The 15,238-nt window shown below is 42.5% G+C and overlaps 1 protein-coding gene across 1 annotated transcript in view; it reads right to left on the bottom strand.

Moving 5' to 3' along the window:
* COL5A1 (collagen type V alpha 1 chain) overlaps positions 1–15,238 on the bottom strand; it is a 91,308-nt gene that overhangs the window by 45,830 nt on the left and 30,240 nt on the right. Inside the window, exons 16-21 of the mRNA XM_042479321.1 lie at positions 13,337–13,390; positions 9,994–10,038; positions 7,912–7,965; positions 5,861–5,968; positions 5,352–5,405; positions 1,948–2,001 (exon numbers count right to left, since the gene is read on the bottom strand). Of these exons, the coding sequence (XP_042335255.1) occupies positions 1,948–2,001; positions 5,352–5,405; positions 5,861–5,968; positions 7,912–7,965; positions 9,994–10,038; positions 13,337–13,390 (369 nt within the window). The remainder of the gene's footprint in view (positions 1–1,947; positions 2,002–5,351; positions 5,406–5,860; positions 5,969–7,911; positions 7,966–9,993; positions 10,039–13,336; positions 13,391–15,238) is intronic.

Genomic DNA, 15,238 nt, shown 5'->3' with positions numbered 1-15,238 from the left:
TCCATTTCTGTCCTCAGCATTAAGTGGCAGCATGCTAGCCAGGCTTTCCATTGAGCTCTTCCCTACAGAGAAGTAGTAGCAGAGGATCCGAAAACATGTCATCCCCCTTCCCTGTGGGATGGATGGGATGGACAACTGGATCAGGGCAAGTCGGTGCCAATCCAACTGTCCATATACCAAAAGGACCCAAGGTCACAGTTGGGGGTACAGTTACCCCCAAACCTTCCCCTAGAGCAGATGGGAGTAACACTTTGTGGCTGACACTCAAGAAATGAAAACTGTGCAGCACAGAAACGACAAGATGGTGGACAGGGAGAAAGAATATCATCTGTCTCCCTTCTCCTCCCATCCCTGTTATGTAAACTAAATTTAGATGGCACCATATTAACATGTTGAAAAGCAATTTATATCGCCTGCACATCCGATCAAGCATGCCTGTTAGAAGTAATTTGTATTGAAATGAGAGTTTAAATTTTTTTAAACACTATTCCGGCTCATTCGTTGTAACAAGGTTGCTGTTGGTAGAGAAAAAAAGGTGTGTGTGTTTGGCTGCAGTGCTTTTTGATATTTGCTTTCAGAATCACGCAGCCTGTATGTTTACTTTGCAGCTGATCAACCTCACCACCTTTTTAGCTGAGCCCTCGGTATTCTCTAATTGCAAGGAATAACTGGCTCTGTGCAAGCTTGCAAGACAATGGCGGTTATGTAATAGATGTTGCAGGAGGAGAAGAAAGAATCAATCCAGGAATCAATCTCACAAGATTGCCAGGGTGTTATTATTTGGGCAGAAGTTATCCATTCTTCAGTCTTCAAGGGGGGTGGGTTATCCATCTATTGGGGGCAAAATAGCAAAGAGTGGTGTGGCATCTTTAAGATTCACAGATTTATTATCTTCTTGGACTGCTATAAACTAGAAGCTCAGTGAACCTGTGAACTTAATGGAAGACAAAGTGCCCATACTTACAGAAAGGGGGATTTTGAGTATTGGTGGAAAAAGAAATATAGCCACACTAAACATGCATTTCCTGAACCATTCCACAGGTGGAAAAAACGTGGCCATGGCAGAGTTTGCTCATGATGGCAAAAATTGTGTGTTGTCTGAACTGGACAACGTAAGGGGAACACGGGCCTTTTGACATGTGAAGACAACCTTAAAGTAATCTGCAATTTGTAATGTCTGAAGGGAAGGTGCCTTTCATGAAGAGAGATACCTTTTGATAATGTAAAGCCTTTCCTTTAAAGATCCCTGTCTTTTGCATTCTTTTTACATGCCATGCTCAGTCCGTGTGTTGCCTTTCCACAGAGGTGGAAAGTCCAAATGGATCCGCAAAGTAGTTTCTCACTGAATTGTTAGGGGAAGGAGGATTGGAACCAGTGGGTGGTGGCAATGTAGATAACCTTTGGAAGCCCCATTCCTTGTTCAGGAATGGGAATGATGAGATGACAATCGCACCTTAAGTCAGCCTTTTCACAGTGTGAGAAACGTTGCTGTCATAACTTTCAACACGTTCCTAATGTTTACTGGTTTTTAAGGGGTGAGTGGGATGCAGTTTTATCCAAGCAATTTGCAACAGCTCTACCAAACTGTTGACCATAGAGCTGCATTGGAAGATATAGAGATTCCTAGAGATGTGTTCTTTCTGGTAATAAAAAGAGTGTATTTATTTGCATTTTCCTACTTTCATGGGGGTCCTGAGCCCTTACCCCATTGAATGTGAAAGGCCCACAGTATCTGAGGAGTTGTGGTTAACAAGATACATTATTATGGACTGGACATGTGCCTAGATTTTTTTCTCCCTATCTGTGCAAGATTGCTGCATGCAGACAAACAGCAACCAATTGAAAAATGCACATTGGTAAAATAACAACATTGGTCAAAAATCGAGAGGAAACACAAATGGAAAAGAATATGCTGATACCATCTTCACAAACTGCATTCTTTCTTACCCTTGTGCCTTTCTCTCCATTGGCTCCTGGAAACCCTGGAAATCCAGTGGATCCCTAGATTTGAAAAGGAAGAAAAAAAGAACAGAGTTAGCCACACTGCAAACATTGCATCACAAGGAATGTCACAGCTATGGAACCCAAATTTACTAGTGTGATGAGGATTGCCAGATCTCAAGGCTTGTACGGAGTATCCAGTTTTCATCTCCAGGTGGGGGACAAGGGTGCAAATTTGCCACTTTTATTGGGCTTATCTCCAGAGGAAAGAGCTGTGTGCAAGTCTACAGCTGACGTAGCAAAACAGCTTGCTACCATTTGCAAGGCTTCATTCATTTGTTGTTGCAATTTGCAGAGACCTTCTGAGAGTTTACATATTTACTAAGCTAACTTCCACCTTATAAAGTGCCTGTGATTCCCTCCAGGTCAGGGGTAGGAATCAGGCTCCAAGGGGTAATAAGAAGAACCTTGAAGCTGCCCATCATCCATTACTGGCATCTGGACAGCAAATGAGGCAGGGACACGCAGATCAAGAGTCCTCTTGGTGGTCTACATGGTGTAACTATGCCAGTGTAGGCAGTGATAGGTTAGAGGAAAAGGCCATCAGTGCAGTGACCATAAAGGAAAGGGAAGCAGTGGAGAAAAAGGCTGCTTAGTGCCATCAGATCTTGGCTGTCTTCTGTTGACCTTGCTATGTGACCTTTGGAAAAAGTGAAAAGGCTGGTATCATGCACCAAGAGGATTCTGGCTGCAGCCTTCCTAGACTACAGGAAAATTCCACCTAAACATTAGGAATAACGTCCCGATGTTGAATGCTGTTTGACAGTGGAACACGCTCCTTCGGAGGATGGTTGAGTCTCCTTCTTTGGAGGCTTTTAAGCAGAGGCTGAATGGCCCTTTGTCAAGACTGCTTTGGTTGTGTCTGCCTGAATGGCAGAATGGGATTGGACTAGATGGTCCTTTGGACTTTTTCCAACTCTATATTTCTATGATTGTAAAATGAGATACTGGCCTGAAACTCATTGCTTACAATGGCTCGGTTTCTATTGATTAAACCTTTTCAAAAGCCGTAGAAGGATACTTTCATCTCAAGCCTGTTGCCTAATGCATTTGCTGTTCCCTTTGAGAAATGCACCCTGCAGTTAGGGCTATTCTGTTTTGTTTGCTGCTCCTCCTAGGAAAAGCTTTAGAAGGCTCTCCATTGTTCATTGGGGACAGGTTCCTGGGTAAATCTCATTTTTCTAAAATGCAGTCTTAAATTGCCTGTGATAACCTTTTTTTAAACCTATCTTTGTGCTACTCCTTTTGATTTTCTAGTTATTGAAACTCCCCACATCACCACTACCTTTCTTTTTCTGTTAAAGTTGGCTCCCAGAGTTGGGATTTAACTTGAGACCTGCCTTGAAAGTTTCTTGCAAGGCTCCGAGACTTGACTTGAATGTACTTGAAGCCAGAGATTTGAGACTTGGAAAAGACTTGAATGCATCGCTGCAAAACGCTTAGCAATTTTAACATTTTATTTTAAATACGATGTCTTCTTTTGCCTTCTTTTGTGCATTTCATATTTAGGAGGGACTGCTTTTGTGAGCAAGCAACTCGACACAGGTGTTGCTCAGGTGTGTGCCACCAAATGAGAGCAGTCGCTATTGGAAACTGAAGAGCAACTGTCCAAGGGATAGAAACAGGCCGGCAAGATCCAGAACAAACAGACTAATAAATTGAATTGGCAAAAGAACCATTGCATCACAGGCTGGCAACCGGTGAGCGAAAGGACGGACGGGCAAAGAAAGGCATGCAAATCTAGCAGGGTGGCAGACGAAACAAAACAAACACCCCGGGTGGAAAAACAAGCATTGGAGGTTAATTATGCTTTCTGAATCAAACAAACCCAATTTTTTCCCAAGCATTGACATGAATAATAAAATGCAACGTTGGGGGGAAAGAAATGACAGATAAAGAAAATGGGGAGGGGGAGAGATCATTAACAAAACCTTGCATTTCCAGGCACTCCGGGGTGTGAGAAATTCAGACAAGAGCTTTCTAGTCGATGCGCAGGGAATTTCTCTCGATTATTATTATTTCTTTTTGGTTTTTGAAAAGGGAAACGTTTGACAGCAACTCTGGTGAAAGCGGGGGTGGAGCCGGTGGGCGCCTTTCATCCCGAAAAGTGGGCCATCTTTTGGGGTAGCTCTGTCTCATTAGTCATTCTCCTTAATTAATTATCTAACAGCTTGTACAGACAGTAATACGGGGCGTTGGATTTTGGCATCCTTGTCCCTCTTGGAAATGCAGAGCGAGGCGGTTGATGCTATCATCAAAGGCTTCCCCCGAAGCCCCCGTAGCACCATTGCCTGGGACACTTTGATTTCTTAGTCCCCTGGCACCCAATGCTTCTTGTGCATGTATATTATGGGTGCCTAAGGAAGCATCTCTGCTTAATAATTTAAGAGCACGCAGGCAGCTTCACACCAGGAGCTCTTGACTTGAAGGGCCCACTTATTATGAGCGTGCTTACCCCGAGATTCCTAGAAATTTGCAAAGATGCATGAAATCAAATTGACCTAGATTGCAAAAAGAACACGTCCAATTTCCTAGATTGTCAAATTTCACCTATTCATGCCTTTATAGGAAATTCACATTGCAATCCTATTGGTGTTTTGTGTGAATTCTCCTATGCAACCGGTTGGGCATTTTCCCCCTCAGTTGGAGGAAGCAGAGGTGCACAGGTGGCATCGCTGCATTCACAGATGCACACTGTACATGAGTGTGTGCATTGCACATGGATGTGCCTGTGCATTGCACATGCATGCACATCTATATTTGGCTGTAGAGTTGGTTGCATATTTAACATCTTGGTTCAACATAAGGATTGTGCAGCATGCTTAATACACAATTCTGCATCCAGGAATTTAAGGTATGTGAACCCTATGTAGGATCTCAGCCTCTCCTTTTCTTTTACATGTATTAAATGTATTAAATTATTGCATAAGGTGACACTCAGCTCCTGTGTTTCCGCCTGCCTTCCTAATTGGTAAATATACCTATCTATAGATAGCGTGATTGCTGTCAATCACCATGTATATAGTCTGCCTCCAAAGTACTGATTGATGATCATGCATTATTCATATTGTTCCAAAATATACGTTTCCCAAAATGGCTTTCATCCAGAGTTTACATAAGGCTTGAATCCAGAGTTTACATAACTTCAAATCTTCAGATACGTCTTCTCTTTGATTTGTGCTCTTGCTAATATAAATGTGTATATTATCTTTTCTGGTAATGCTACAGACACACTCCATATATCCATCGGAAATCCCGAAAGTTTCTTCCGATTTAGGCAAAGAACTCATGGGCATTTCTTTAGAACAGTTCACAAAAATTAATATATACAACTCTAAAACAAAACTTACCTTTGGACCTATCCTTCCAGGGTAACCAGGCAAACCAGGAACTCCAAGCTTTCCCTATAAAAACAAACCAAAATACATAAATATATATCTAAATGAGGAAGCGTAGAATCAGGTTTGTTTCTTGAGTCGTGCACCAAAAGTAACTCTATGGCTCGTCTCAATTGGTACAAGAAAAATTACAAGGGTTGAGGGCCTTGGGACGAGAAAAAGGAACCTGGTATTTAAAGATATAGTCGTCCAAGGGCTCATCTACATGGAGCAAATAAAATGGCCTCACCCCATCTTCATGGCAGGTTGTATTTATGACTCAAGGAGCAAATCCCCAATTTGAGTGTGGACTGTCTTCATGACATAAGGTCGGTTCTGCACCAAGTACACCATCAAGTTTTTACTCAGGAGTTTGCTATACCATTAATACTAAGGGATCAATCCTAATTTCAGATGATTCTAAAATGTAACATGGTTTCCTGGATTGTTTTGCAACTCATTCCAAGCTTGAGGATCCTTACCTTTTCTCCAGAAGGACCTAATGGGCCAGGTTCTCCATTGGGACCACCGCGACCTTTTGGACCTTCTGGGCCATCTTCACCCCGTGGACCAGGAGGGCCAATTTCACCCTGGTGAGAATGAAAATGAGGTGAATTTACTTGCCTTATGTGGTCTGTTCAATGTTAAGAAAATACTGATGAGAACGGATGTTTTGAGATGATGAGAAAATCCACTGGAAAAAATAAAAATAAGAGTGTAGCTACACTGTAGAAATAATGCAGTTTGACACCACTTTAACTGCCATGGCTCCATTCTACAGAATCCAGGGATTTGTACTTTTGGAGGCACTAGCCCTATTTGCTAGAGAACACTCTCATAAAACAACCAATCCCAGAATTCCATAGGATGGAGTTACAGCACTTAAAATGGGGTCAAACAACATTATTGATAGTATAGATGCACTCACTGCTACTGCTGTGTGCATGTGTGTGTTTGTTCCCATTTCATGAGAAATGATGGGACTTTCCTCTCACCGAGTTGCATGACAACTGGGCAGCAGTGAATCACAGTGCTGCAGAAGTGAATGTGCAAACAACTGTGGAATTCACAATTGTGAAGCACGATGCACATGTGCATGTGCAACCCACAAGGCACAGCTGGATGTGACAAGCACAATGGCACCTCATGTGCAAGGTCATGGCATGCACCGATCTGCTTCTGCAACCATTGCCTGAATCCAGACTTCCGCACCAGACAAAACCATTAAAGTTGTTAACAGGATGCTGGGCAATGTATTTTAGCTTGCACAATACATTGGGGAGGGGGGTCTTCCTGAAAGAAAGGTTTGTTATTATTGTTTCTGCAAATATCCCTTTGTGAGATGTTGGTCCCAAGGTCCCTAAATGTGCAAAAATCAGAAGAAAAAACTCTTCTAATTGGTCCAGTAGGGAAAAAATGCTTGCTATTTTGGATTATTGCATGGGAGAGCAAAATAAATAAAGAAATACAACTCTACTTGCCTGACAAAGCAAATTTTCAAAGTCAATTGAGAAGGCCATGCTTAGATGAAGCATCAAAATATTGCGAAGCAAGCCAACAAGACCTGTGCCACTTTTTGCTTGCCGATCCTCATAGAGAGACAGCATGGTGTAGTGGTTTGAGTGGCGAACTATGACTCTGGACACTAGGGCTTGATTCCTGATTTGGCCAACTGAGTAAACCTGGGCAAGTCACATTCTCTCAACCTCAGAGGATGGCAATGGCAAACCCCCTCTGAAGAAATGTGCCAAGAAACCCCTGTGGTACGTTCGCCATAGGATCTCCATAAGTCAGAAATGACTTGAAGGCACACAACCACAACAACCTCCTCATGTAATTTCACGGAACACATAGAAAAACATGAATGTAGGGTATAGACCAATTATCATCATCATCATCATCATCATCATCATCATCATCATCATTATTTTGTGGAACATTCCCATGGATACAGTGCTTCAATTTTGAAAAGTATTTCCCCTTCTGGACATAATTAGAAGGGTTTATGGACATTTTTCAAAAATGTAAAAAGACACAAATGGTAAAAAATCTCACAACAGTTCTCCATTTTCACCATGAGGTGTGAACCCCCCCCAAAAAACAAGTGGGTTTGGATGATCAGACTAATGTATCCAAAAGATATACAGCTTATATTAGCTTCCTTCAGTCCCTGTAATGGCAGAAAGGTGAGATAGGCAATGGAAAATCCCCTTTGATGATAGGTTCACTTTAGGATCACCATAAGTCAGAAATAACCTGAAGATGCACAGCAAAAATGACACAACCAATGTGCAACTTGAAGACATGCAACAAAAAGACTTAATCTAGGAAGACAGAGCCCTGAGTTTGTAGCATGTCAAAACCAACTTGGTGGCAATTGGCAACCACAGCTATCTGAAATGCAAGAAATCTGGGGACAAAAGTGGTAGACTTCTTACTGGAGGCAATTCCTGCTTTTTATAAGCACATACGCACCACATAGCTACACCTGGTGTAAATTAGACTAGAGAAGATTGTGTTTCCAAGGACTCACCCTGTCTCCTTTAATGCCCATGTCACCTTTGAAGCCTGGGAAGCCATCTTCACCCTGCATGAAAAGAACAGAAGGAGAACTTAGGATGTATTGTAAAATACAACAACATGTGGGGGAGAGGGACAGGGAGTGTAGAGGATAAAAATGCAATCCAGCATCACCAGCATTCTTTCTTCAAGGATTCGTCCTTGGATTTGTCCAAGGATTCATGCATGGCCATGCAGTTCTCCAACTAGACTTGAGGATTATGGTGGTGATGCAGAGTGGAGTCAATTGACTTGGACTTAAGTCACTTCTATGACTTGAGCTGGACTTGGCAAAAATGGTACACTGACTTGACAGCACACATTTCTGGGAAGGGTATAGTAAATGCATTAGGCAATGGGCTTCAGGCAGAAGGATTCTTTTAAAGCTTTAGAAGGCTCCCGGATGTGCCAAGCAGACTTCAACCTCTACCTCAAGCCTTTTACCTAACACACTTGCTGTTCCCTTCTAGAAATGCATGTCACCTCCTTTAATTCTCACAGCTCCAACCTGTGCGATCCTGGGATTTGTAGTTTGGCAAAGCATTCAGTCTGAATTGTGCAGAGAGCTCTGGTCTGTCAGAGAGCTCTGGTGGCTTGCCGAACTACAAATCCCAGGATGCTGTAGGATAGAGCCATGGCAGTTAAAGTGGTGTCAAATGGCTTTAGTTGTGCAATGGGAGGACACCCCCAGAAACAAACTACTCTACCAACCAAGGGTTTGTTCCCTAAGAGCAAAGAGGAAACGTTTCGCCATGACATTAACGTGCATCAGAACCATTTTGGTGGAGGCCATTTTGTTAACGCTATCCTACTGCTCCCCTCTCCAAATAAAAAATATTGACGGTATTTTCTTTCTGTTCAGTCAGTGGCTGAAAATGTCAGCTCTATTGATATAAACACTGGGAACGTACTAGCGCCGGGAACAAATTATTTCACCCAGCCTATTTCATACCCATCTTTTCAGGGAGAACTCGGGAATGACGCTCATATTTCTTCTCGTTGGCAAAGGTTTAACTGCTGAGTCTCAATCAATACTGTTATCAAGTCCTAAAGCAAGCTTGTCAGGTGCTAAAATGAGGATGCAGTAACCAAAAAACAACATTGGGGCTTCAAGACGCCCCATGGTAGTTGGCTCCTTGGTTATAATTGTCAGCTTTGCCAGTGATGGACTGCAAGGTACGAACAAAGGAAATCAAGGGAGATTTAAGGTCGGAACAGGTCCGGAATATTACACAGCCTCTGCTCTTCCTTTGGGAGAACATTACTGTATCCCCCAAATATACAGAAAGCCGGCTTGTCAAAACTCTCTTTAAACACAGAATTTTAATCGCTGCTCTGGCTCCTGCCTCTGGCAGTTTAGTCCTTTTGCTTGCCATATTCCCCTTGCAGCTCTGAAAGCCGGCTTTCCAAAAGGTGTAAATCAGAACCATCCCTCTACATAATTGAGATTACAGCCTTGCTGTACAAAGGCGCTCAGAAGTGGATTTCCTCTGCAAGCAGACGAATAAGACCTCGACTATTTCACCCTCATGCGTCGGGATGAATAACTGTGGTAGTTTCTCCCCACTTTGGGAGAAAATGCGCTTTCCTCTGCAGCGTCTGCAGAGGTTTCTTGCACAGGAAACAGTATTTTCTGTGCAGAAAACATGGCTTTTGTGTGCAAGGAAACACTCTGTGCCAAAAAAAGAGGTTTCTCTCTCTCTCTCTGTGTAAGAAACATATATGCAGATTAATTCTTTTGCAACACTTTCAGTACAAGGAGGAAATTGGACACAATTTTCAGTGATCTATTATTTTCACCAGCAACATACATGCAGAATAGCTCTTTTGCAATACTTTCAGTACTGGGAGAAATTTGGACGCAATGTTCAAGTCATCTGTTATTTTCGCCAGCATGGTTTCCCAAATGGGAACCCCATTTTTGTTGCCCTGGGAATAAATAATAATGAAAATTTTCATCCCTGGTCTTATCCATAGCCAGGATATCAGACATCAGATCCATCTTTGGCCACGATGTGTAACGCTCCAGACCGTTAGCAGAGTAGTGCTAACTTACCTTCTCGCCCTTTGTTCCTTTCAAGCCACGGACACCATCAGCTCCCTTGGTGGGAAAAGGAAAAAAGAAGGAAGAATGAATGAATGAATATCAACTGGCACATGTACAAGATAGATGAGACAAGCTAGTAGGGCATTCATTTATGGTCAAACCTTTCAGCATGAGAAGAATCCTACATCATACAAAGAGCGAGGCGACAAGCAATGTGAAATGCAGAGGTAGTTTTGCTGAGGCTTGTCTCTTCTGCCAGGTCTATCCAGACGATTTTTTCAACCCAAAAATTTAAAGTATGCATGGGTTGTTCTTCATTTGCATTGTTTGTATGGGGTTTTTAAATTTTACGTATTTTATTTGTTGTCTTACTCTGTGAGTAAAAAATACTACTACTACTACCGCCTCTCCCCGTATATTCCGGCTCGCACCCTCAGAACGTCTGGGCAGCAATTACTGAAGGTGCCTGGGGCGAGATTATCCTCCACTACACGGAGGACATTTTCCACAGCTGCCCCAGCCCTTTGGAATGCGCTGCCCACTGAGCTCCGCTCAACTACCACCCTGGCCCAATTCAGGAAGGACTTGAAAACCTTCCTGTTCCAACAGGCATTCCCCGATTAAGTTCCTGTGGGCCTCCCTCCTCTTCCGTGGCCAAGAGGTTGGGCTATGGGGCTTTTTTGCCTGTTATTTTTATTGATGTGATATGTTTGTATTTTATATTGTTTTTTGTACTGCTGTTTTTAACCTTGTTGTAAGCCGCCCTGATCGCAGGAAGGAGCGGGATAAAAATAAAAACTTTATTTATTATTATTATTACTACTACTAATAATAAGTAATAGTAGTAGTAGTTGTAGTATTCAACGTATTAGCTTACATCACATTGTTAGTCCAAACAAGTAGATTTATTGACTCAGGCTTACCAGTCAACACCCCACTAATCCAATAAATCTACTTAAACTGGGATTAACCAAGACATTGTACATAGCATTAGGATTGAGAGGAAAACATCCCAAATCTTATATAAGTATATCACACGAAGAGACCATTTTTGGAACATCTGAACAGCATAAAAAGTGTCCAGAAACATTCCAGAAGGAACATAGCTTCTTTGTTTTTAAATAAAATTATAGTTAGTACCTGCCTTGGATTTTAAAAGAAAACTATAACCAGAGCCTGGATAGTTGTTTTTTTCCTATGCTGATGTGTTTCTCTATTCTCTTTATTCCTTTCTCATGTTGACATGGTCTATTTTTATTCTTTTTCTTCTGTTTATTTAGTGATCCTTGTAAGATCTCTCTTCTTTTGTTCACAAATTGGCAACACTCCTTATTGTAGTTCAAAGCAACTGGGCATTTGGAACAGTGCTGGGGAGACTTAGTTTGCTGAGCACCCTCTTGTGGCATGAAAGTAATATGCCTGCTGCTTAAGAAGGAGAAAGAAGAAATCTGCAGATGTCTGCCTCCTCGTTCCTTCAACCTCCATTTGCAACCAGGACCTGGATGTAAGCTGGCAGGTCCTTTATTGACCTTCTTGTGGAACTGTCTGGAGGAAAGGCATTATGTGTGGAAGGACCTGGAGTAATCCCCATTGAGGATTCCTACACTTAAGTCAAGGTGCCATTTTGGGGACCTAATATTGCTTGCAATAGCTCATTTGGAAAACACCTTCTCCTGCATAAACCGCCTTGGAGAGCCTGAAGAAGACATGATCCATAGTGCTCCTTCCACCTAGTTATGGAAAATGCCCTGAGCATATTGAAATGAACAAGAGCTGTTCAAGAACATGCGGCTGTCCTCTGTAGAGAAGGCCCATTGCGTAGAAGCTATCCAAGATGAATTATGCTTGCTAAATCAGATATAACACTCTCTCTATCTGCAGTGATTATGGACCAACATTTATCCCAAATGTGAAGTTGAAGGCTTTCACAGCCAGCATCCATAGTTCTTTGTGGGTTTTTCGGGCTATGAGGCTGTGTTCTAGAAGAGTTTAAGATGAAACTTCAGGAATAAACCCTTCTAGAACACGTTGTAAGAGACATCAAGGGCCATCAAGTCCAACACCGTACCATGCAGGAAGCATCCCCAACAGATGACCATCCAGCCTCTGTATAAAAACCTCCACAGAAAGAGACTCCACCACTATCTCAGGGAGTGTGGTCCACTACTGAACACCTCTTACTGCCAAAAAGGTCTTCCTAATGTTGACGTGGAATCTCTTTCCCTGCAGTCTGACTCCATTGCTCTATGTCCTGCTCTCCGGAGCAGCAGAAAACAAGCTTGTTTCATCTGCAATATGACATCCCTTCTAACATTTAAACAGGGATATTGTATCAACTCTTAGCCTTCTTTCCTCCAGGCTAAACATACCCAGCTCTAAAAGTCTCTGCTCATAGGGCATGGTTTTCAGATGTCACCCTATCATGTTGGCATCAGTTTATTCACCAGGCTCTGGATGGGACAAAGATGTCCTGCCTGGGTGATCAGAAAAATATTCAGCCTGTATTGTGCAGCAGGGAGGGTTATCACCTAGCATAGCGGTTCTCAACCTGTGGATTGCGACCCCTTTGAGGGTTGAACGACCTTTTCACATGGGTCGCCGACTCACCTAAGACCATTGGAAAACACATATTTCTGATAGTGTTAGGAACCGAGACGAATAATTTTATGGTTGGGGAGGGTACAGTTTTAAAAGGTGGTGGGATGAACCATGTTCAGAACTACCGCCACATCAAAGTTTCCAGGAGCAAAACTTTTTTTCCAACAACAGGAAAATCAGATCTGTGGTAGTCCCAAAGGAGCCTGTGGCCCACAAAAATGATCTTGGGGCAGTTCGTGGTCCATGGTGACCCATGGTTCCTTACCTCTGTGATACTGTGAGTTTTAATTTCCTAGGGACAAAGCATGACAAAGCCAATGTTGTGAATATTTTTACTCACAACTGCAGCAGTGTCTTAGGCTGCTGTCACACTGCCGAATTAATCCAGTTTGACACCACTATAACTGGCATGTCTACAGCCTATGCGGGGGATCTGTTCTGGACCCTGCCATATAAGGGAAATCTAGCGTATGCGGCGCACATGCCCCGTTACTTCTTCTGGGGTGTGCCAAGACTTTTTCCGGCATGGCTTTCAGCATATGCTGAAAGCCACATATGTTACGTCCGCATATGACGTGGGCGCACTGTATTTTCTAACACAATGAAGGGGAAATGCTCATAGACACACCCAAATCTGAAAAGATTTATGTCAGCAATCATCGGCATCTCCATATTTCTCTGTCAGAAGATGGAAATCATTTTGCTCTCAATGGTACTCGAAGAACTAAACAGTTTGGTTGCATCATTTTCTTACCTTGACACCACGTGGTCCAGGATATCCGATTGGACCCTGAGGGCCGGCAGGTCCCTAGTAGCAAAAGGAAAGGTAACAAAATGATTACTCAGCAAAGAAATTCTCATCCACTCAAATGTTTCCTCAGCAGATAACAGCTACTGGACAACTCTGGTATGGCTTTGGGGCTAGCAAACACCACCAACATGCGATCCCCCAAAGTTGATGTTAAAACTGTTCTAGCTGCAAAATCTATGGCCGCATAACTTACATCTGCCACATATTGCAGAAATCTATCCAACCTTACTGAAACTTTCTGCAAAGTTCAGGCAGATATACTATCTTAATCAAAAACCTCCTGAATCCATAACTCCAGATCCGGCAAACATTGAAACTGCTGTGGATGCTCTCAGTGATAAACTTGCTGCTTCATTACCCTTTTTAAAATGCTGCATCAGTTCTCTTTTTGTCCATATCTTTTAGAATAGTGTTACCTTCCCTAGGAATTAGATACCAATCCAGATACTGGGACATCAATTAAGGGTATGGCTAATTGATCGATTAAATCGTTAACAAACAAATACAGCTCCTCCTCCTCCTCCTCCTCCTCCTCCTCCTCAAATTGTTGAAATTGTTCAGATTGTTGAACCAACTAATAATAGTTGAGGTTCAAGGCTGTGAATGTGCTACTGTGCATGCAGATATATATTCTGGCTTCTGAAACACATTCTGATTTGAATTTAGAGACTACAATAAAGTTCTTACATTGGGACTGTGTCATGTAAACCACTGCATACAGAGGGATGTGTTGACTGTGATCTGCAACCTTGTGTCACATGGCGACACTGTGCATTTACCCAAATGTACATCTGAACATGGAGCGGAATGCACAGTCAAATGAGCCACCAAAGGACTACTATGTCAGCTAATTCTCAGAAGACAGAATATATATCTGCATGCACAATGGCATCACATGATCAAGTCTTCTTTCACAGCCTTAAAATGAACAAGAGGATTGTGCATCAGAAAAAAAGTCCAGTTGCTTGTGTAGGATAATTTATCTATGTTTGAGGGTGCATCTACACTAGAAGTAATGCAGTTTGACACCATTTTAAGTTCTGTGGCTCCATTCTATAGCATCCTGGTATTTGTAGGGTTGTTCCCCCCCCCCAAGATCTTTAACCTTCTCTGCCCCAAAGTTCCATTTTGGGGACCTCACAAAACTACAAATCTTAGGATTCTGTAGAAAAGAGCCGTGGCAGTTAAAGTGGTGTTGAACTGCATTATTTCTACAGTGTAGATACACCCCAAGGCACCAACTTAAGTTTGACCTAAAACCCACAGCATCCTCCAGTAAGCATGGCCAAGAAGGTCGCCTTGAATGTTTTGAAATATTGATATCACTGTACTAGAAAGCTAGTATGGTGTAGCAGTTTAGCATTCGACTACAACTCTGGAGATTTGAGTCCCTGTTTGCCCATCTTGGGTGCGTCACACACTCTCAGCCCCAGAAAACTCTATTATAAGGTCACTATAACTTGAAGGCACACAACCACCACCACCACCATTGAACTCCTGTTTCATGTTGTTTCAATGTGTACCACCATTGAAACCATGCAGCTAGAGCCAAAAGGAGACAAATCTGGTTCTGACTACTACTTCGTCTATGTTTCCCCCCATTGTTTCCTTTCCTTAAAGAAATGGATCCCTGAGTTCGACAAAGCTCTAGGAAAGCAGTTTCTGCCAACCATGCTGCTGCTGGTGGGGATTCTGGGAGTTGTAATACCAAAAAGATAATTTTCCAAGCCGTTGCCAATTATTTTAGTCTTTCTAATGGAAGGCCTACAATACATTCTGCATCCCAGCATTTCTCTGCCTAATTGGAGGTCTTTTAGAAACATTACTATTCCAACTCCCATTAAG

The sequence above is a fragment of the Sceloporus undulatus genome, chromosome 7 (genome assembly GCF_019175285.1).
Source record: "Sceloporus undulatus isolate JIND9_A2432 ecotype Alabama chromosome 7, SceUnd_v1.1, whole genome shotgun sequence".
Classification (NCBI taxonomy): domain Eukaryota; kingdom Metazoa; phylum Chordata; class Lepidosauria; order Squamata; family Phrynosomatidae; genus Sceloporus; species Sceloporus undulatus.
The sequence above is the reverse complement of the archived record's forward strand: the minus strand, read 5'-3'. Positions and strand labels throughout refer to the sequence as shown.